General features: G+C 51.4%; 1 protein-coding gene and 1 pseudogene across 5 annotated transcripts in view; both read left to right on the forward strand.

Moving 5' to 3' along the window:
- The first annotated feature begins 1009 nt into the window (after window positions 1-1009).
- TBCD (tubulin folding cofactor D) overlaps window positions 1010-22388 on the forward strand; it is a 100795-nt gene continuing 79416 nt past the window's right edge. For 2 of the 5 annotated variants that reach the window (XR_004966774.1, XM_036303629.1), the window contains exons 1-7: window positions 1010-1350; window positions 3001-3051; window positions 4404-4501; window positions 6428-6529; window positions 8347-8493; window positions 10419-10474; window positions 16425-16554. Coding sequence is in view for 4 of the 5 variants with exons in the window: in XM_036303629.1 (XP_036159522.1) it covers window positions 1155-1350; window positions 3001-3051; window positions 4404-4501; window positions 6428-6529; window positions 8347-8493; window positions 10419-10474; window positions 16425-16554 (780 nt within the window). In the remaining variant the exon portion in view is untranslated. Of the gene's footprint in view, window positions 1351-3000; window positions 3052-3511; window positions 3695-4403; window positions 4502-6427; window positions 6530-8346; window positions 8494-10418; window positions 10475-16424; window positions 16555-22388 lie in introns of those variants that run through there. The other 3 variants (XM_036303626.1, XM_036303627.1, XM_036303628.1) reach the window with 3 other exon arrangements.
- LOC118653078 lies at window positions 14595-15337 on the forward strand (annotated as a pseudogene).

Raw genomic sequence — 22388 nt, forward strand, 5'->3', positions numbered from 1 at the left:
CCACACTGGGGATTGAGCCTGCAACCCAGGCATGTGCCCTGACCAGGAATCGAACCGTGGCCTCCTGATGCTCAACCACTGATCCACACCAGCTGGGCTGTGCCCACTTCCTAAGGAGCACCTCTGGGGCTGAGTGGGGGAGGCTTCAAGTCCACCCTTAAGGTGAGACAGATGCAAGGAAGGGCCCCCAATAGTTGTGGGGACTGGCATTTGGGCTGCAGCCACTGCCCAGCCTCTCTACGTCTCCCCATTTCCCAGCCAGTGTGTTTTTCTCTGGATAAGGAGGAGGCGGGAGGCTGGGAGAGAGCCTTGGGCAGTGGGGTGTGCCCCACAGCTGGGATGTCTGTGGTGTACAGGGGGTTGGGATGTCCACGTGGCCTGTTGGTTCAGGATGTCAGGGCTGTCACCGTTGAAGGTATCTGCCTGGGGACAGGCAGTGCCTGGCAGGGTCTCAGGGCATCATGGCCACCCATGTGTGTGTCTCTAAAGTCAGGGGACCACGTGATTGCTACTTCTGGAAAAATTGCCCATTAGTTCGTAGCAGTACAGCGCCAAATGTCCCTTTTCTGTAAAGTGCGACTGTCTAGCCGGATTTGTTCCCAGCGCAGACAGAGGAGCCTGTTGACAGCTTTCTAGAAAGAAGTCCATCCCAAACGCTTCCTTCCAAACATCTGACGGTCTCAAATACAAACTGCCATTGTGGGCAGAATCAGTGAGACTCCTGGACTCCGCCCCTCCACTGGCCCAGGCCCCGCCTCCATGGGCTCCGCCCCCTCCACTGGCCCAGGCCCCTCCCCCATGGGCTCCGCCCCCTCCACTGGCCCAGGCCCCTCCCCCATGAACCCGCCCCCTCCACTGGCCCAGGCCCCTCCCCCATGAACCCGCCCCCTCCACTGGCCCAGGCCCAGACCCGCTCGGACTCCACTGCGCACGCGCCCCGGCTGCAGGCCGTCTGGGCGCGGTTCTCCCGGCCCCGCCCCCGCTCCTCGGCGCGCACCGTAGCGGGCCCAGCGCGAGAGGTCGGAGGTCACAGGGCGGGGTCCGCGCCCGCCGCTCGCTCCGCCGCTGCCTCGCGGCTCTCAGCCTGGTCGCCTCAGCGTCGTCCGCCCTGCATCCCGCCGACTTACAGGGGCGGCTCCGCCTCAGCGCCGAGGATGGGCCTGGATCAGGAGCCGGCCGCGGGCGCCGCGGAGGACTCGCCGGAGGACTCGCCGGAGGATGGGGCCCCGGCCCGCGGCGGCACCTTCGAGGCTTTCGGCGACAGCGCGGAGACGCGCGCGCTGCTGGGCCGCCTGCCCGAGGTGCTCGGGGACTGCGCGGCGCGGGAGAGCGCCCTGCAGCGGTTCCGAGGTGCGTGCGGCCCGAGCGCCGGCCCACGCGGGGCGCGGCGCGGGGAGGCCCTGGCGCTGCTGTCGGTGCGCGCTCTGGGGCGGGACCCGTGACGCCTGGGCTGCTGGCGGCACCGGCTCCCAGGCACGCCCCCCAACCCTCCGCAGCCGAAAACCGCCGACCGATCCTGGGAGGCAGCCCACACCCCGAGGCCGAGTGGGGAGGGGAGCTGAGCGTTATTTTGCAAAAGCCTCCCTGGCTGCAGCTAAGGGGAGGGACAGGCGGCCGCCGGCCCGGCTGGGCCCGGTGCCCGTCCTGGTGCCCATCCCGGTCCCCGCGGAGCTGCGTGCCCTCCGTGGGCCGAGGTGCGGCGCCGGGGGGCCCTGCCGGGCTGGGCTGGAGGACAGGAGTCACCGGGAGCCCAACCAGAGTCTCAGCACTTAACGGACTGACCTCTCGTGTCTTTTTGTTTTTATCTCATTTTTATTGATTTGAGAGAGGAAGGGGGGAGAGAGAGAGAGAGAGAGACAGAGAGAGAGAGAGAGAGAGAGAGAGAGAGAGAGAGAGAGAGAGAGAGAGAGAGAAACGTCAATGAGGAGAAAGTCATGGCCTGGCTGCCTCCTGCACGCCCCCTGCTGGGGATGGAGCCGGCCTGTGCGCTGGCCCGCCATTGAACCTTGACCTCCTGGTTCCGAGGGAGCCTGGCCGGCACCTCTTGGGCCTTTTCTCCGCCTCTGCCCGCTGTCACTGAGCTCAGGCCACCGCAGAACGTGGCTCCTGGCCCGGAAGGCGCAGGACCAGGCCGCGTGGCGTCCCGGGGACACCCCAGCCCACAGGCCGCGGCTGTGCGTGCGGGAGCCGCGCTCCAGGGCGTGGGGTGCGCGCAGCGCTCCGGGCGGGGCCCTGGCTGGTGTACGTTCTCCGAGTCTGCGGCTTTGTCTGTATCAGGACCCAGAGCTCGTGACCTAGGGTTCTGTGATTCGGTAAAAGCACGTTTGTGGGCCTCTGAGTTCTCCGGGGGCCCTGTGGCCGGCTGCGTGGGAGCAGCGTGTGCTTCGGCACCTGGTCCCGAGAGGATTCACACCCGGGGACCCAGTGCCCGTGCCCGAGGCTGGCTAAGGGGTCAGCACTAACAGGATCTGTGGACAGAGCTGTCTGGAGCGGGAGGTGGGTGTCCAGGGGCGGGGAAAGCCCACCTCCCATTCCTGGCGAGTGGTCACGCGGAGGCGTGTGGCAGGTGAGAACTGCCATGGGCGAGGGGCCACTGCAGCGTCCGGGAGGAGTGGACGCCAGGCCGCCCGGTGTGCAGGGGGCGGGGAGGGGCGGGGAGGGGCTGGGGCAGGTGGGGATAGGAGATCTGCCGATCGCGCAGCGGGACTGCACCTTGCTGGGGATGCTGGAGGGGCGTTAAAGGAGCGGAAGGTGTGTGTTTAATGAAGGGAGAACAGCCGGGCTGTAGAAGGTCTAAGGAGGGGGACGAGGCCCCGGGAGGAAGGTGTGCCCAGCGGGCCAGGAAAGGAGGCCGGATGGACGCAGTGGCCCCGAGGCGCGCACCCCGGTGTCCCGCGGCCTGGGAGCTGCACGGGCTGGGGCTGGGGAGGAAAACTGGAGATTCTGAGGCTCCTGTGCATGTTGTCTTGGAGATATTAATTCTCACATTCTTCTCTCTAGTGATAATGGACAAATACCAGCAGCAGCCTCACCTGTTGGACCCACACCTTGGTAAGAATAGGCTGCTGACTGACTGTGGTCACCCAGTTCCCGATGACCACAAAGCTTTGCTGTGAGTGCGGGCTGTGTGCTGTGTGCGCACGTGCTTGTGTGTGTGTGTATGTGTACGCTTGTGCGTGTGTGTGCATGCTTGTGTGAGTATCTTGTGCATGTGTGTGCGTGCATGCTTGTGTGCATGTGTATGTGTATGCTTGTGCATGTGTGCATGCTTCTGTGCGTGTGTGCACATGCTTGTGCGTGTGTATGCGCATGCTTGTGTGCACGTGCATGCTTGTGCGTGTGTGCATGCTTGTGTGTGTATGTGCACATGCTTGTGTGAGTATCTTGTGCATGTGTGTGTGTGCATGCTTGTGCGTGTGTGCATGCTTCTGTGCGTGTGTGTGCACATGCCTGTGTGCATATGCGTGCACATGCTTGTGCGTGTGTGTATGTGCATGCTTGTGTGTGTGTATGTGTGCTTGCCAGCAGAAGGTGTCAGGATGAAGTGCCTGGGTCTTACTTGTTAGCAGGGCTGTGAGGTGTAAAGATGTGAACCGGGAATGTGTAGGCAGGAAGAGTTAGCTTTGTGCACACATGTGACTTCTGAAAAGTGGGCTGGTGCTGTTCTTCAAGAAACGGACAGGTTTTGTAGAAGGTAAGCTTTCTGAACTCTCCTGTCGCAGGCAGGAGACTAATCCTTGCTTGATAACCTCGCTGGGGGAGATACTAGCTATGGGCTTGTATATATGGCCTTTACGATGTTGAGATATGTTCCCTCTATTAGCGCTTTGTTGAGAATTTTTATTATAAAATGATGTGGGATTTTGTCAGATGCATTTTCTGCATCTGTTGAGTTGATCATGTCCTTACTGATTTTTCTTCTCACTTGTTCTATCAATTCTGAGAGGAGTGTAGAAATCTTTAACCCTTTGAGTGCCAACCAATATCCTAGGAACTATGCTAAAATTGCCAAGGCATTTTTGCAGATTTTACAGCAGTTTAGGAAAAAAATTATGAATCGCAAGTAAATGAAGTTACATATTCAAAAACTTAAGGAAACCTTTACTACATTGACATATTTAGCAGTATCATCGTCACTAATAAAAGCACACTTACAACTGGACGCCATTTCGAAGCTTTGATAGCGCTCCCGGCACTTCTGGCGAAAGACAGGAGGAGCGCGATCGCTCTCCCCGGCACTCCAGGGGTTAACTATAGGTACAGGTTTGTCAGGTTCTCCTTTCAGTTGTCAGTTTTTGCTCTGTAATTTGCCTAAATTAACCCTTTTTTCTTTTGGCATTTTGTTTTAATGTCATATTAATGTTTAATTTTATAGCAAATGTTTTGTGTCTCTTTTTCTCTAGAGTGGATGATGAACTTGTTGTTGGAAATAGTGCAAGATAAGACATCTCCAGTTGACCTCGTACATCTGGCTTTTAAATTTCTTTACATCATCACCAAGGTAACATTTGCTTTGCACTGCATAGTTGACAGAACACTTTTTAAAATTTGTTTTTTTTCTTCTTTTGACAATACTTTCTTAACATACCTGGTCCAGAAGTTACCTTCCAAAAATGTTTTTTCTTGGAAAAGATGGTTTTCACACATAAATTGTGGGTTTTATTTTTTTTCTCTCCCTTTTTTATTTTTTAAAGATTTTTTAAAACATATATTTAATTGATTTTTTACAGAGAGAAAGGGAGAGGGATAGAGAGTTAGAAACATTGATGAGAGAGAAACATTGATCAGCTGCCTCCTGCACACCCCCTACTGGGGATGTGCCTGCAACCAAGGTACATGCCCTTGACTGGAATCGAACCTGGGACCCTTCAGTCCACAGGCCGACGCTCCATCCACTGAGCCAAACCAGTTAGGGCTTTTTAAAAAGATTTTTAATTAAGTTTTGGAGAGGGAGAGAGAGATAGAAGCATTGATGTGAGAGCGAAGTGTCCATCAGGTGCCTCCTGCATGCCCCTTACTGGGGGGCTGAGCCTGAAACCAGGGCATGTGCCCTAAATGGGAATCAAACCAGCAACCTTTCAGTGCATGGGAGGATGCACAACCAACTGAGCCACACCGGCAAGGGCTATTTTCTCATTTTACCATATTTTTGGGGTTCCATATTTAGTGATCCAGGGGTTCTTTTGGCTGCAACAATATCCAACGTATTTATCATTTGCATTTGAGTAGATCAGGTACCACCTAACTAGAAATAGAGGGAGAGAGATGACTGATTCAGAAAAGTTTTTTACAAGGAAAAAGCAAACAAACATGGAAACGAAAGTACTTCTCAAACTTTAATGTACAGGTGCTTTTCCTGGGGACCTTGTTATAATGAAGGTTCTTCATAAGTCTGCCTGGGTGGGACCTGATATTCTGCATTCGAATAAGCTCCCGGGTGATGTCTGTGTCTGGCCTGCACTTACTGTTTGCATTTTCACCATGGAGTGATGTAGAGCCTCTCGGGTGGGCTTTGTGGTTCTGTGGGCTACACGTTGCAGTAATGCCTGCTGTATGCCGGAGAGAGGCACTTGGCCAGTGAGGGTGCACACTTCGCTGTAGCTCGATGAGTGTTTCTAAGTTGTATCACTGTAATATGATCTCATTTTCTTTGATCATTGGGTGGCATAGGTGGTGATTTTTTACTTTTATTTATTGATTTGTTTTTATTGATTTTTATTTTATGTGTTCTTAAATGTATTTTTATTGATTTCAGAGAGGAAGGGAGAGGGAGAGAGAGATAGAAACATCAATAATGAGAATCATTGATTGGCTGCCTTTTGCATGTCCCTCACTGGGGATCGAGCCCATAACCCGGGCATGTGCCCTGACTGGGAATCGAACCCATGACCTCTTGGTTCCTGGGTCAATGATCACCCGCTGAGCCACACTCTTTTTTTTTTTTTTTTTAAATATATTTTATTGATTTTTTACAGAGAGGAAGGGAGAGAGATAGTTAGAAACATCGATGAGAGAGAAACATCGATCAGCTGCCTCCTGCACATCTCCCACTGGGGATGTGCCCACAACCCAGGTACATGCCCTTGACCGGAATTGAACCTGGGACCCTTCAGTCTGCAGGCCGATGCTCTATCCACTGAGCCAAACCGGTTTTGGCACACACTCTTTATTTATTGATATTAGAGAGAGAGGAAGGTGGGAGGGGGGAGAGAGAAACATCAGTGTGTTGTGCACTTATTTTTGCACTCATTGGTTGATTCTTGTATGTGCCCTGACTGGGGATCCAACCTGTAACTTTGCTCTAATCAACTGAGCTACCTATCCCAGCCAGGGCTTGGTGGTAATTTTTGATGAGGAAAAAGATAATTTTTTTCCTTTATTTTCTTAGTTATATAATTAATGCCTTTTTTTTTTTTAAATTTGGTAGGTTCGAGGATATAAAACATTTCTTCGTTTATTTCCTCATGAAGTAGCTGATGTGCAGCCTGTTTTAGACATGTTTACAAACCAGAATCCTAAGGACCATGAAGTGAGTGTCCCTTTCCTTCTCCCTTCATGTTCTCTCCTCTCCCTCCTCTCTCTTCCCTTATTTGCTCCGCCCCTGCTCTGGCACCGTCATCTGCCTGTCTCTATGTTTTACCTTACTGTGCTGTTTAGTGTCATTCTTGGATTCTTTTGGCTTTCTTTTTTTTTTTTTTTTACGTTTCTTTAAATTATCTTTTTTTAAAAAAAAATAATTCCTTTTATAAAGAAAATACGCTTACACAGTGTGGTGATAACCCTCTTACCACCCACTTTTCTTTAACTTGAAATATCCCTATGTGGAAAGCATTATGCTCAGTGAAGTGCCGGTCTTCCTCCGGATGGGTCACCTAGAACACCTGTAATTCCCCAGCACCGAGTGGTGACCATACGTGTGAAGTGTCCCCCACGGAAGGTATGGAGACTAGAACCCGTGGTTTCTGTGCGGGCTGGTCTTGTAGGCACTCTGCTGAGCATGGACAGCAGCCTCAGGCTCCCAGAGGAAAGCAGGTGTTCAGCATGAACCTCATGGTCTGTGCGGTCAGTCTAGGGCCTAGACTCTAGGCACAGTGAGTCACCCTTGTCAGTGCGGGAATGGTGGGAACTCTAATGAAATCCAGGCCCCCTGGTGGGCATGGTGGCTGCCCTGGACGCGAGCCTTTCTGAGGAGAGCAGCCAGGCCTGCGGAGGGAGCACTCTTGTGCCCGTTGCATTCAGAAGAGCCCACAGTTACAACCACAGCCTGAAGGTCTTAGTGCGAATGTGCCCCATTTCTGTTGACGTCTTGGGTGAGCCTTTCCCGCTCTCCTCTGCTTTTTTATTTATTTATTTAAACATTTTATTTTTTAGGTATAGCAAAGGTGGAGATTTATTGAAGATCAAGCTCAGACTCCCACGTGGGGAGGGAAACGAGTCCCCTTATTTAAACATTTTAATATGTTTTATTGATTTTTTACAGAGAGGAAGAGAGAGGGATAGTTAGAAACATCAATCAGCTGCTTCCTGCACACCTCCTACTGGGGATGTGCCCGCAACCAAGGTACATGCCCTTGACTGGAATTGAACCTGGGACCTTTCAGTCCACAGACCAACACTCTATCCACTGAGCCAAACCCGCTAGGGCGTCCTCTGCTTCTTTTTTTCTCTGAATATATTTAGAAAAAATTTTTAAATTGATTTCAGAGAGAGAAAGGGAGAGGGAGAGAGGGTTAGAAACCTCATTGATGAGAATCATCAATCGACTGCCTCGCCACCTACCAGGGATTGAACCCACAACCCAGGAATGTGCCCTGACCGGGAATTGAACCCTGACCTCCTGGTTCCTAGGTCGACGCTCAACCACTGAGCCAGGCCGGGCTCCTCTGCTTCTTGCAGAGAAGGTGATTCCAGGGCCAAAGTGGAGTCTTGCTTCACTGACTGCTGACATTCTGGGCACTTGTCTCTGATGGGAAGTTGAGAATTTTTTCTCATCTTCTGTTTCTATGTGCTTTCTACTTCCTCAAAAGGCTGATTGCATGCTGAAGCGTGCCAGTGAAGAAAAGCTGTCATACTGATGTGTGATGATTTTCCTTTGTCCACTTTGCTGTTTGTTTGGTCTGCTGTGGTAGCCACGTCTGTATGAAGAGGGTGTGTGTGGTGTGTGGGGTATAGGGAAGTCAGGGGAGGAGCTAGCGATGGCCGGAACCCCAGACTCAAGTCAGTGGTGTTTGAGGGGCCTGGAGTGGGCATTGAGAGGGCAGGGAGGGTACCAGGTTTGTGATCGGGGCCTGTGGGTTACCTCCCTCCTTTATCCAGGAATCATTTTATTTTGGTTGAACTCCTTAGACTTGGGAGACCCGCTACATGCTTCTACTGTGGCTCTCCATGACCTGCCTGATCCCTTTCGATTTTACACGCCTTGATGGGAACCTTCACACCCAACCAGGGCAAACACGAATGTCCATAACCGACCGTATTCTCCAAATAGCACAGGTGAGTGTGGTTGTACTAGTAATTACCAATAGTTAGTGCTCTTTTGTGCTCATGCTGTCCTGATATTAGAGTTTAATTAGGTACACTCTTGACACTTCTATATTTCTGCAGTTGCTGTTATTATTTTTCAGAGGTAAAATTTCATTACTTATTTGGAAATTGTGGTAATTCATATAGAGGTCAGGATGAATTATTTTAGCAAATTTCATTTCTTTATAGATATTGCAAATACTCTAAGCATAATAATGACATATAAGAGGTCTCAGGTGGCAATGGTAAGGTAAAATAAAGGTCTATTTAAATTTAAATCTTAATGTCATATTGATAATACATGATCATTGTAGAAAAACTAGAAAATAGAGAAGCATCAAAAATAATACAGTCTCAAATTCTAGTGCCAGGAGATAACACTTGTATATAGTCTTCAAACATCTGATGTAAATATTGTGCATGTAGATGTAGATTATTATATTATTTATCTACTGCTGTTTAAAGACTTACCCTAAACTTGAGTAGTTTAACACGTGTGTCACCTCAGATTCAGTGGATCAGGACTCTGGGCGTGACTGCTCCACCTTCTGCTTGGAGGTCTCCCCTGGTTGCAGTCAGGCCCCTGGGGCGGGTATGCTTCTGAGCTCTCCTGGTTGGTGGCAGGAATCAGACCCTCAGGGCCTTAATTCTTTGTTGGCCGTTCCTTATCGCATGGCCCCCCAAAGGGGCAGCTTATTCTGTCAAAGCCAGCAAGGCCGGGCTCTGCTGGCCAGACGCAGTCACAGTGACGGGCTACTGTCACGGGGTGATGTCCACCTCCACCTCTCCCCACACATTCTGTTGGTTTGAAGCAAATAGTGTGTTTAACCCTCTGGGAGGGATTACACAGGGTGCACGTGCCCGCCGATGGGACCGGGGTCACCTTACAGCCTGCCAGCCATACTTTCATACCAAGCATTCATTGAGCGCCATTGTGTGCAGACACTGTGCTGATCGCTTTTCATATATTAACTCGTTTAATCCTTAACGAGTCAGTTCACTGTTTTAATCATTTTGCTGAGGAGACAATAGGCATAAAGATAAGTAACTTAGCTGGTTCATTTTCTCATAAATGGATCCACCTTTGAACCCAGGCAGCTTGGCTCTGGAGCCTGTGCTTTTTACGGTGCTCCTCACTGGCCGCTTCAGCAGGGCCTTGGCAGCACATCCCGAATGTCTTACGTCAGATGTCGCCCTCATAATCTTTAAGGAGAAAGGTGCTCCACTGTACCCAGTTTTAAAATACTCTCTCACAGATGGACACTGTTTCTAGGTGTGCTCGGTCACAGCAGGCGGTGGTGAGCACCTTGGGGTCCCTGTGTGCTGTCCTCGGCGGGATTGCCGGATGAGGGCGGTACATTGCTAACCATTTGACACCCTGTGCGGTTGTTCTCCAGAAAGCCTGCATCAGAGAAAAGCTCTTTTAAGAGTGTTATTTGGAAAAAAGTTAGTTGAGATGAGAATTGGGAACCTCTGAAGGCGGGCCTCCTAAGAAAAGCTAGTTGTTTGTATTAGACCCAGGGGCCCTTCTGTTTGCATGAGGCCTCCTAACTGCCCTGATACTTAATGCTCTAGGGCCCCAAGTGTGCTCTGTGGACACTGATTGTTACAGTGGTAACACACACGGTCCATCTTTCTGCCATTTTTGCAGATGTCTTTGTAGGGCCATGACACACACCGTGTGGGTTGGCGCTCTCCTGAGGTGAGCACAGCACTCGACAGCTGCAGCTTTAGTTCAGGTTCAGAGGTTTGTGCAGCTTTGGCATTTGGCCTCTGTCTGTGAGCTTCATGCATTGGGCTCTCGGGAAGCCCCTGAGTGCAGGCCTGGCCGGCTGAGCAGCCTCCTGAGATTTATTCTGTGTGTAATGGCACCTCTTCTTTTTGCTTTCTTGTAGTCCTACTTGGTTGTCAGTGACAAGGCCCGAGACGCCGCTGCTGTCCTCGTGTCCAAGTAAGTGCCCGATTGCCTTCCTGCGGCCCTGTTGGTGGATGTGTGACTGCTGCCTTCTGAGGGGTTTATCTTACACTACAGGCCCAGTGCACGAAATTCGAGCACGGGTAAGGTCCCTGGGCCTGGCCGGTGATCAGGGCCGATGAGGCTCCCCACCTTCCCACCTCCTCCTTCCCTCGCTGCCTGGCACCACCACAGTGTGGTTCCCCGCCTCCTGGCCTCCCCGCTTCCTCCTTCCCTTGCTCCCTCAGTGCCCTGCCTCCACTGCCCATCGCCCTCCATGTTCTGCGCTGCCCCCTCGTGGTCAGCACATGTCATAGCAAGCGATCCAACTCCCGGTCTGCCAGTTGAACTCCCAAGGGGACACTGCATCTCAGCCTTTTATTAGATAGGACAGGATGCTGTGCTACCTGTGTGTCTGTGCTGTCCACTGGGTTGACGGGCCTGGGCAGGTGTTTCTGTCTCTTTCTTTGAGGGAGCATCAGCTCTGTTTGGGTGTGGGAGATCTGCGAACCTCATGACCACTGACAGTGCCAGTTAGGGGCTCACACAGGTCATCTGATGCTGGGTTAGGGTCTCACAGGTCACCTGTTACGAGCTAGGAGCTCATTGGTCACCTGACAGTGGGCTGGGGATCACAGGTTATCAGATCCTGGGTCAGGACGTACAGGTCACCCAACTGTGGGTTAGTGGCTTACAGAAGTCCTGAGACTGGGTTACGGGTTCAAGGAGGCCACCTGATAGGCCCATCAACTGAGCAAAGGGCAGATTTAGAATAGGTATAGCAGTTATACCTGGGCATGAGCTCACTTTTGGGGTGGTGGCAGTTAGACGCGCCTTTGAAAGTCACTTAGAAAGCATTTTACTGCAGATCATGAGCTGTGATTGGGTCACTGTGGCTTGGGATAAAAATCCCCAGTCACCTAGGTCAGTCATGGCGAACCTTTTGAGCTCAGCGTGTCAGCATTTTGAAAAACCCTAACTTAACTCTGGTGCCGTGTCACATATAGAAATTTTTTGATCTTTGCAACCATAGTAAAACAAAGATTTATATTTTTTATATTTATTTTATATATTTAAATGCCATTTAACAAAGAAAAATCAACCAAAAAAATGAGTGCGCGTGTCATACGTTCGCCATCACTGATGGGTTAACTAAACAGTGGGCCAGGCCTCAAACAGGTAGGATGGCTCTGTCTGATGGGCTGGGTAAGCCGACCCAGGCGGTGGGCCCACTGCGTGCAGAAGCTGACATGTGAGGATGGAAAGACGCCGTTTTTCTAAATTGATCTTTTGTATGACATGGTGTAAAACGTGTGTGGAGAGAAAATACATTAGAAAACTTGGCTTTTTTGGGTTTCCTCTACATTCGTGAACGTTGGAAATTGGCTCTAAAAACATGTGGATATTCTGATTGGGAAATGGGCCACACCTCATTCAGGGATTCCGGGTCACCTTATGCAGCCATGGCCTCCTTGCACAAAGTGGGAAGTGAAACACTTAACTCAGAGGGCACTTAGGGGCATTGAGAGAGAGATTTGTGAAGGCACTTGCTGAACCACAGAACGTAAGAAGCCTGAACGAAAAAAGCCGATTTTAGGAGTGAGCTGCCTGAGACGCTTGCCAGATTGAGGCCCCACGGCTTGGACAAGGACTGAAAGGCAGCGTATTGATTTCTGATTGTAAAAGTGATCACGTGTGTTTCGGAAAATAGAGAAGAGCACAAAGTACAAAATAGAACTCACATGTACTTCCATCTCCCTGAGATGGAACTGCTTTTGTCCTTTGTCCTGCCACTGTGTGTAGGCGCTTGTCTGCGGGCGTGTTGGTGCCCACGCGTGTCCGTACCAGGTGCCGACAGGCCTGGAGCTCCCTTCAGTCTTCTGCCTCATGGTTATGATGTGAATGTGGTTTCTCCAACCTCCTCTGTTGGCCATGTGGGCTGCTATCCCCCCATTTGGTTAGTAAAATTAATACCGACATGCACATCCTGCATACAACTTTGTACTGTTCTGATTGATTCTTAAGGATGAGTTCCTAGAAGTGGAATGAGCATTTTAGGGGTTTTAAATGATGTTATTGGAAAGGTTGAACAAATTGAAAGTCACCTTTTCCCCATATTTACCAATATGGTGTGTGACTTTATGAGTGAAAAATGTTTTTATTTGTTACCAGAATTACTGAGGGTTTGGTAGGTTTGTGCTGAGCCTGACTTTGGGGAGTTTTGAGTCTGTGGTTGGAGGAGGTGAATCCCTAAACCTTTTATTCCCTCCCTGGTGGCCTCCAGGGGAAAGAGGACCGCAGAGCCTGAGTCCTGGCATGGGCAGGTTCAGCCACTGGCGGGACTCTCCCTCGCCATCTGGTGGTCAACAGGAGCAAGTGTTCTTGCGGTCGGGTTTTCAGCGCATGAAAATGCTCCAGCCAGTTTGCCAGGCTGCAGTGCAGCCCTGCTCTCAGGCTTCCTGGAATGGGCGCGAGTGGTCATTGGATGAGGGCTTCAGGCTGCTCTAGGTTAACTCACCTCCTAGCACGCATGCCCCAGGCAGGCTCTGATTCCCATGTTTCTGTCTTTTGTGTGTGGGTTGTTCAATATGGTGATGGGTGTGCAGGGCTGGCTGCGTGTGGCTTTTCTCCTCTGCCTGCTTATTTTCTGGTATTTTGCAGAGGGAGCTGCCTATCTAATCAGGCCAGATGTTTTCCCTTCACTACTTGTAGTTCTGGAGCTTCCTGTTTCTCTTTACTAACTGAACCTGAAACGCCGGCTATTTTATGTAACTTGATGTTCTGTGGATGCCAAGACGTTTAGATTTGAGTTTCTTTTATAGACACTTGTCAATGGAAACACATGACTTTATTCCTATTGATTACATCAATTTTAAAAGCAGATGTTTTTGTTTAATTATAAAAGCAATCTGAGCTGTATGTAGGAAAGTTGGAAATTTTGGAACAGAAAATTAGAAACCCCCCCCCCCACACACACACATTTATAATTCTAATGCACAGTACCTGTGTTGCATTTCTTTTCTTTGTCTGCGCTGCTATGGCATTGCCCATGCACACAGGGACCGTGCACGCACAGTCTCACTGAGGTAGCATCCTGCGTTACCTCCCTCAGTGTCGCCACAGTGACAGGCCCCGTTCTGCCTGTGTCAGGTGCTGGCAGCGGGTGAGGTCCAACACCTGCTTCTTGCCTTAGGCTTCACCTACCTGCTTTGTGGCCTGACTTCTGTGTGTGGGTTTCTGGGTGCACTGTCTTCTTCACTAGCGTGAGCTTCCTGCGGGTGTGGGTGGGCTCTTTACCCTAGGTGGTTGGTGGCCTTTTGCTTTCTCCTCTGGACGAAAGTTTTACTTTTAATATCAAAACGGTGCCCTGGCTGGTGTGATTCAGTTGGTTGAGCGTCATCCCGTGTACTGATGGGTCACCAGTTCAGTTCCCAGTCAGGGCACATGCCGGGGTTGCAGGTTCGATCTGTGGTTGGGGTGAGTGTGGGAGGCAGCCGATTGATGTTCTGCTCTCACATCAGTGTCTCTCTCTCTCTCTCTCTCTCTCTTCCTCCCTCTCTCTTAAAAACACACACACGCCGAAACCGGTTTGGCTCAGTGGATAGAGCGTCGGCCTGCGGACTGAAAGGTCCCAGGTTCGATTCTGGTCAAGGGCATGTACCTTGGTTGCGGGCACATCCCCAGTGGGAGATGTGCAGGAGGCAGGTGATTGATGTTTCTCTCTCATCGATGTTTCTAACTCTCTATCCCTCTCCCTTCCTCTCTGTAAAAAATCAATAAAATATATAAAACAAAACAAAACAAAACAAAAAACCACACACAATAAAAACATAAAAAAAGTCAAAACAGTAATTTTCCCCTTATTTTAGTTATTTTTACTTTTAAGCTTGAAGTCTTATTAACACATTTTATAAGTAGTCATTTATGGTTTTTTACATTTTTGTTGTTTAATGTACAATTACTAACCCATGTGGAATTTCTTTTGGTATACGGTTATACGATAGATCTTTCCCCTCACAGGTAACTTAGTTGTTGTAGCACTGTTTTGTGAATATTTCACTTTTCCATAAATTTCTTTAAAAACACACAGTAAGTTTGAGCCTTAGCCGCCCTCTGATGGCTCGCCTTGCACTCGCTGCCAGCTGCCTTCCTGCCTCGCCCAGCTGGTTCTCGCCCCCACCTCGGCCTGCTGAGCTTGCCCCCACCCCACTCAGACAGGTCTGAGGTCAAGAGCGGCGGCCCCGAGTATGCCTCCTTTTTCGTGGTCATGGGTGCCTCAGCCACCATGGTCTTCAGCACCTTCTGCTAAGAGTGGCACTGGCATTGCTGCCATGTCCGTCATGCGACCAGAGCTGATCATGAAGTCCATCGTCCCAGTGATCATGGCTGGCATCATTGCCATCTGTGGCCTGGTGGTGGCAGTCCTTATTGCCAACTCCCTGAATGAAGGCATCAGTCTCTATAGGACTTTCCTCCCATTGGGCGCTGGCCTGAGTGTGGGCCGCAGTGGGCTGTCAGCTGGCTTTGCCATTGGCATTGTGGGGGACACCGGCGTGTGGGGCACTGCCCAGCAGCCCCAACTATTTGTGGACATGATCTTGATCCTCATTTTTGCAGAGGTGCTGGGTCTCTGTGGTCTCATCTTCGCCCTCATCCTCTCCACAGAATAGCTCCTCTCTAAGCCCACCAGCCACAGGATATGCTGTAAAGACCACTCCCTCCTCATTCCAGAATGAATAGCCTGACACACATGCATGGGCAGCTGCCCCCACTCTCCCCAAGTAGTTGGTCTTTTTAAAAAAATATATATTTTATTGATTTTTTACAGAGAGGAAGGGAGAGGGAAAGGGATAGAGAGTTAGAAACATCCCTGAGAGAGAAGCATCAATTCAGCTGCCTCCTGCACGCGCCCTCTGGGGATGTGCCCACAACCAAGGTACATGCCCTTGACTGGAATCGAACCTGGACCCTTCAGTCCGCAGGCTGACGCTCTATCCACTGAGCCAAACCAGTTAGGGCCCAAGTAGTTGGTTTTGTAAATGCACAATAGTGCCTATCGTCTTGTAAATGCACAATAATGCCATCCAGGTCCCGTGACCAGTGAGGATGGTGGCTTCTGGCCACCCCCACCCGTTTACCTGCTGTAGAGTGCTCTGTGTATAGGGATGAATTTGAGTTGTCGTTTTCACTGTATGTTTGTTTATAAAGATTTGACCTGTTTGCACATCTGTGGAGCAGCCCTCCTGTCTCCCAGGTATAATAATCTTTAGAGTGTCGCTGTGTGGGGTTACTGTGTGCTCTGAGATTGTTTTGTGTGGAACCACTGTCCTCCAGCCCTCGCTGGGGGGCCATGAGCCGGGCCTGCCAGGCCCAGAGCCATGTCCAATAAAATTCTCGGATGTGAAAAACAAACAGACAAACAAACGAAAAACCACAGTAAGTTCTTACACAGAATAGGGTTTGTCACCTACCTGTGCCGTTGCCCTCTTAGACCAGCTTATTGAGTTATCAGCGTGTGGTCATGGTGCCCACGATGGTCCGGAGTGGCTGTCTGTCCCATGGACGCTTTGCCGAGGCATCCTTTGTTCCTCTCCTACGTCCAGTTCTGTAGTTAAGGTTTTGCTGATAATCGTTCTAGTTGTTCTTCTGGGGCTTATCTCTAAGATACCCGCACGTGTTGGCTGAGCTCAGTGTGTGAGCAGGTGGGGCTGTGATATCACTTCTAAAAGGGAAGGAAGTAGAAGATTCAAAGATCTTTGTGTAGAAGAATCTGTTTCTATAAATGTGTATTCGGAGAGGTCTGGGGGCGGGGGGGGGGGGGGGGGGGAGTCGCTACCTGAGGACCACAGTTGGGGAAGTGTCTTCATTTCGTAGATTGGGGTGTTGGTGAGTTCTCCTAGGTTGGGCCTGGGTTGAGCCGCTACCTGCCTGTGTTCCCTTCTGGCAGGTTTATCACACGGCCCGATGTCAAACAGAAGATGGCGGATTTCCTGGACTGGAGCCTGTGCACTTTGGCCCGCTCCTCCTTCCAGACCATCGAGGGTGTCATCACCATGGATGGGATGCTGCAGGCCCTGGTAAACACTGCCCTGGGGGAGGGGGCTGTCAGTGGTCAGCTGTGGAGCTGCCCAACGGGGACGAGTTCTGTTGACCTGACTCCATTCTGGAGTGGCTGGGACATAGGAAGGTATTCAGTCCTGAGAGGACAGTGAACCGAGTGCCTTTTTTGCTGCTTTGGGCTGGACCTTCAGGCCGCCCAGGGCTGGCCATGGGTTGTCAGCGAGGGCTTTCTGCTCCAGTGGAGATGGGCCGCGTCAGCCTGCATTTGCCACCAGGGGGCAGTGGTGCCCAAGGAGCTGCGGCGAGCAGGCTGGTGGGCGGGCTGACGGGCGTGTCCTTCTGGGGTTTCCCGCTGTAAGGGAGGATAGTTATTGGAACGGCTCTAATGAAATCAGGCAGGTGATTTAAAACTTAGTTTTTGCAGATACTCAGGTTAGGGTGTTTGTAACAACTGGGTTAAACACAGAGCCTGTATCTACCCTTTCCTGGCCGTCCTGCTTCTAACTAACGAGGAAGGATCTAGTTTAAGTTCCATAGAAGAGGGGCTGCCCATGCCATGAAGCTCTCTCTTGGGCTGGCTCCGCCCGCCCCCCGAGGGAGTGGACAGCCTCTGCAGCTCTTGTGTGCTCCACCTCCTGCTCTAATTGCAGTGGGGTGATGTGGGTCCTGCCCTTGTCTGTGAGGCTGTAGAGGCCGACGGCCCACTTTCAGGAGAACAGGACACTTTGGACTGTGTTTAAATGGAGGTGTTTGGACCCGTGACTCAGTGTGATGTCATGATCTTGGGTGTTGTTGGCTGTTGCAGGTTCTGATGAGGTGTAGGAGGCCAGGAGGGCTGGTGGAAAGTGGGGCGATGGTGTAATAACCCAGGCAGTGGGCATGGGAGGTGGGAGGTAAGCTGGTGATGGCTGGCCTGCCACGGGCCCCTCGCCAGGAAAGCCCTTTCTCCCCAACGCTCTGGGCACCGAGGGAGTTGACCGCTTGGTCTCTCAGAAATGTTCTCGGCACCTGTTCTTTTCTTTCATGTTACCATTGTCTTCAGGAGGGATTGCCATTCAAATGATGAGAATATTTGAGACATTTAAAAAGAAAATCTGGCCCAGCCAGCATGGCTCAGTGGTTGAGCACCGAGCTATGAACCAGGAGGTCATGGTTTGATTCCTGGTCAGGGCACATGCCCACGTTGTGGGCTCGGTCCTAAGTGTGGGCCATGCAGGAGGTAGCCGATCCATGGTTCTCTCTCATCATTGATGTTTCTACCTCTCTCTCCCTCTCCCTTCCTCTCTGAAATCAATTAAAAAAAAAAAGGAAAATCTGGAAAAATAAAACATTTCCAGAATTCCTGTTGAAGGAATGTGTTTTTCATGCTTTTGTCCATTCTATGAATAGATGTATGCTCTATTCCAACTTTAAAGAAACTGTTGTGGTGATGGTAGAGCCACTGAACTATACATATCATTCCAGAATATTCTCATCACCCCTAAAGGAAACTCCACACCCATCAGCAGTCTCCCCCAACCTTGCCTCAGCCCCCCATGGTTCGTTTATTCTGGACGCCTCACAAGTGGAAGCACACGCTGCACCCTTGGTGTCTGGCTCCTCTCAGTTAATGTGATGCCGTCAGGCTCCTCCACATGGTGCCTTCAGGCCTTCGTTCCTGCTCATGCCCAGATAATAGTCCACTTCTGGGCATCTTAGCTCTTGTGGTTGTGGCTAATGCTAACCTGAACTTGAGTATGTAAGTGTTTGAGCATGTATATTCAGTTTTCTTGGGTGGGTAAGAATAGTTTTCTAAAAACAATGTAATAACTTAAATGTTTTTGTTCATGAGGTCTTTAAAATTTTGTCTGCACATGTGTCGTATGGATGAACACGGGTGTTCTTCTTGGGCGGATACACTGCCTGTGTCACAGGCAGCTCTCATTCCAGCCTCCTTGGGGGTGGTGGTGGTTAGGATTTTACTGGGATTTTCTGTTTAATTGCTGTGATGGAAGTTGGCCAGGGGGAGGCTCTCCTGGGAGGACACCCAGTGTGGAGTGCAGGGAGGGGTGGTGCAGGTCATGGCGTGTGCCCACTGGACCATTGTGGCGTGGATCCTGGGGCAATGCATTTATGTTGGAGATAATTCTGGTGAAGGAGGGTGGATGGGGTTGAGAGGGTTTATTTGAAGGTTTGGGTATAAGTGGAGTCCTAATTTTTTTGCATGAGTCACATTAAGAAGTGTTAGGTCATGGAAAAACCATGGAAGGTCTGACAAAGTGTAGCCTGTCAGTCAGTCCACTGTGGCCTGCAGGGGAGTGTGGCACCGCCCTAGGCACCTGCAGGCAGGGAGACAGGTTCCCTGTGCCAGGCAGCGAGGGTGGGGGTGGGGGACCTGTGTGCTCAGCCCCCGTGAGAATGCCCCAATGGCTTCCTCGTCCCTGGCTCCGGCTTTATTTTACCCACCTGATCATTAGTGTAGGTTCGGTGAAAAGGTGAACTTGTGACAAGTACTGTGAAAACTCGGAGTGGAGGTTTATTTCCCTTGAAGCATATTCCTTGGCTCGAGAAGGTCCTGGGGCCACTCTGTCTACTTCTGCAGTTGCTTTGTCCACAGGTTTCTTTTTTCTCACATTTTTGTTGATCATCAAGAGTGTTCCCCCATTTTCTGTTTTTTTTTAATTCTCAAATGGCAGGCCTGGGCATTAAACAGCAATACCAAGCCTGCTTCCAGCTCTGGGAGGGCTGGCATTCTCCCCATGGCCCCCCAGCCAGGCGTGGGGAGTGCGCTTTGTTTGGCTCTCGGAGCTCCGTACTTAGGCGCAGGGAAGTCCTCTGTTTCCTGTCCCTGAGGAATAAAAGGACGTCCTCAAGGCTTAAAGAAGCTCAGCCTTCTGCCCCCACCCCTGTGTGGGCAAAGGATGAGGAAGGTGTGCCCCCTCCCCAGGCAGGGCACTGGGTGGCGTGTGGGCCGCACCTCGGCAATCTGAGAGGCGAGCTGCTGGAGAGAGTGAGCAATTGCCTGACGCAGCCGTGGAGTTCCTGGGAAGTGAACGCATGAAACTGCCGGATGCAGTGGCCGCAGGGCAGGCACATCCCCTTGGGGAAGTCTAGGGTCTTTCTGGGTTGTGTCCTGTTTCCTTTTCTTTAATTGAAGGAGCAATTTGGTCTAATTGCTGTTGCTGCCACCCGGGCATGAGGAAGCCAAGCCGAGCGCAGAGCTCTCCGGGGCGAGAGAGCGGTTTCGCCATGAGCTCGTCAGACCTGAACCGCAGAGGCCGGGCGTCTGCTGTGCATGATGAAACTCGCAGGCGTGTTGTGCTTCAGGATTTCAGCTGCTCCCTTTGATGCACTTGGCTTCGTTTGTATCCACCTGTTCATTAGTGTGGGTTAGGCGAAACAGGTGGACTCGTAACAAGTACCATCGAAACTAGGAGTTAACTTGTATTTCCCTTGAAGCACATGCCTCTTGCAGCGATGATTTTTAACTCCTGTGGGAGGGAAACAAGTGTTTGGCAACCTGATTGCACTGCAAGGCCCTTTGCTCCAGCTTTTAAAGCACCTTCGGTTTAGTCCCGATCGAAACGTTAGGTTAATGCCAGCTGAGGAAATTCGAGGGAGGAAAACAAATGTTAAAACCGAGCATGGCCGAAACCGGTTTGGCTCAGTGGATAGAGCGTCGGCCTGCGGACTGAAAGGTCCCAGGTTCGATTCCGGTCAAGGGCATGTACCTGGGTTGCGGGCACATCCCCAGTAGGAGGTGTGCAGGAGGCAGCTGATCGATGTTTCTCTCCCATTGATGTTTCTAACTCTCTATCTCTCTCCCTTCCTCTCTGTAAAAAATCAATAAAATATATTAAAAAACAAAACAAAACAAAAAACAAACAAACCGAGAATGGCTGTCACTTGGCTCTGCTGTGGCCAGGCTCACTCGGTGGAGGTGCTGCCATCTCGGCTTGCACTGCTGATGGGAGATTCTGTCTGCATCCTGCAAGGGCTGGGAGGGAGCGGGAACGCCTACTGCCAAAGCCAGGGTCTTCCCAGGCGAAGTGCTGCTGCCGCCATCTGGGGCCGCAGACTGCTCTCCTGTTCACCAGCTGTTAGGATTGCATCTCCCCTTCACAAGGAGTTTGTTTATCATTGACAAGAGGCTACCTCTTGTTAAAGGGGAAACAGTAGCAAACAACCACATAGAAAGCCTGGTGAGCAACAGGCCGAAAGCACCTGCAGCCTCCCCAGTGCACTGAGGGGCAGTGCCATCGCCTCTGCCCAGGTGGGAGCAGCTGCCCCAGAGCCTGGACCGCCCAGCTCCAGCCTCCAGTGGCTCTGCCCTGGGCACTTTGCTGCCCCGAGGAGTCTGATGTAAGTGGGCCAGTCTGGAGCCTGGAGACTCTGTAGCAACACCAGTGACCCCAGGCAGAGGTGAGGGCCTTGCTCCACACCCACCTGCAGAAGAGAAATAACAAACCTCTTAGCTCAGAGGGTGGTGTGAAGGCTAATTACTGTCTGTCGGTTCTTTGAAGATAAAAAGAAGCCACTCGATTATCCAAAACAGTTCTCATGGCTGCTTTGATTCCTTTTAGTGTTCCTTGGAGAATAGCACCCAGTGGTTTCCTTTAAGGTTCAGTTTGGCCAGAGGACCAATTGTCCAAATTGGGCTTCTTTGTCACAACACTAGCCTGGGGCAGGGTTCTGGGTGAAGGAGAATGTGCTGAGAACCATTTGAATATTTGCAAATGTAGAATTTGGGTGAAAGGAAGTATCCTCAGTTTCCTCGTGGGATTAAAGAGGCAGAGCAGCCAGCTCTGACTCTATTTTAATTTTATGTAACTCAGCATTCTTCGTGGAGCAGGCAGCACGGGGGTGGCATGAGTCTTGTTGAAACCTGTGTGCTGTGGGGCACGCCTTTAATTCACTGGCAGGCTGGGTTTGTACACCTGCTGTGTACTGAGGCTACGTGTCCTGCTGGACAGGTGTCTGCTCACAGGCAGCCTGGCCGGGCCCAGGCTTGGAGGGCAAGGGGCCTCTCTGATGGGGGAGCACATACCTCTATGTGCTCCTGGTGGCTGGTGTCCCCTGTTCCTGGCCCATGGCCTCCTCTGCAGGCCCTGGGGGCGCCATGCCGCTTCCACCAGCCTGCGGCTGCCTTTTTAAGGGCATAGTTCCTGCTGACCTCCCCTGACCCTAATGCAGGTGTCCCTCAGGCCCTGTCCGTGGGCCGCTGACGTTTCTCCCGATTCACCCTTGACCCTCAGTTCTTTGTTTCTTCCCTTGGTCCTGTGCACCTCTGCTTCACCCATGTGTTCAAAGTTGTTTGCTTTCTGTCTTCTCCCTCCTCCCCAGCCCTGCCACAAACCAGGATGCTGGGTCCCGGCTGTGCTGGGGTGGGCTGGGCTGTGCGGTGAGGCTCTCCCCTCCTTTCCAGGCTTGGTGCTCACTGGCTGCCCCATGGCTCTGTGCTCTCTGTCCAGTGTTAGTCTGCTGTTATTTCTTGGGGAGGCGTTGCGGGGCCCTTTGAGATGCCCCTCGCTTTCATTTTGTTAAGTCAGCAGAGCTCAGGCTGCAGTGGGTGGTAGTGGAAGGTTCTCTCCTGGAACAGCTGGAGGGGCCTCGGGCGGGAGTGCCGGGATCCTGTGTAAAGTGCTTTGGCTGTTAGTAAAGGACGAGGCCCCCGTTCAGCCTTGCTGCCCTGCTGGGAAGGTGTGGCCCTGGGTGGGCTCTTCCCACAGGTGAGGACCATGGGCCATGCCTGAAAAGGCGTCCGGCCTGGAGCTGGTGGCTGTGGGTGCTGACGGTCCTTCCTGTTTGTTTCGTCCTCTGTGTGTGTCACAACAGGGCATGGTGCCACCGCTCAGCTTTGGGGTGAGGCACA

The sequence above is a fragment of the Myotis myotis genome, unplaced genomic scaffold (assembly GCF_014108235.1).
Source record: "Myotis myotis isolate mMyoMyo1 unplaced genomic scaffold, mMyoMyo1.p scaffold_m19_p_38, whole genome shotgun sequence".
In the NCBI taxonomy this organism is placed as follows: Eukaryota; Metazoa; Chordata; class Mammalia; order Chiroptera; family Vespertilionidae; genus Myotis; species Myotis myotis.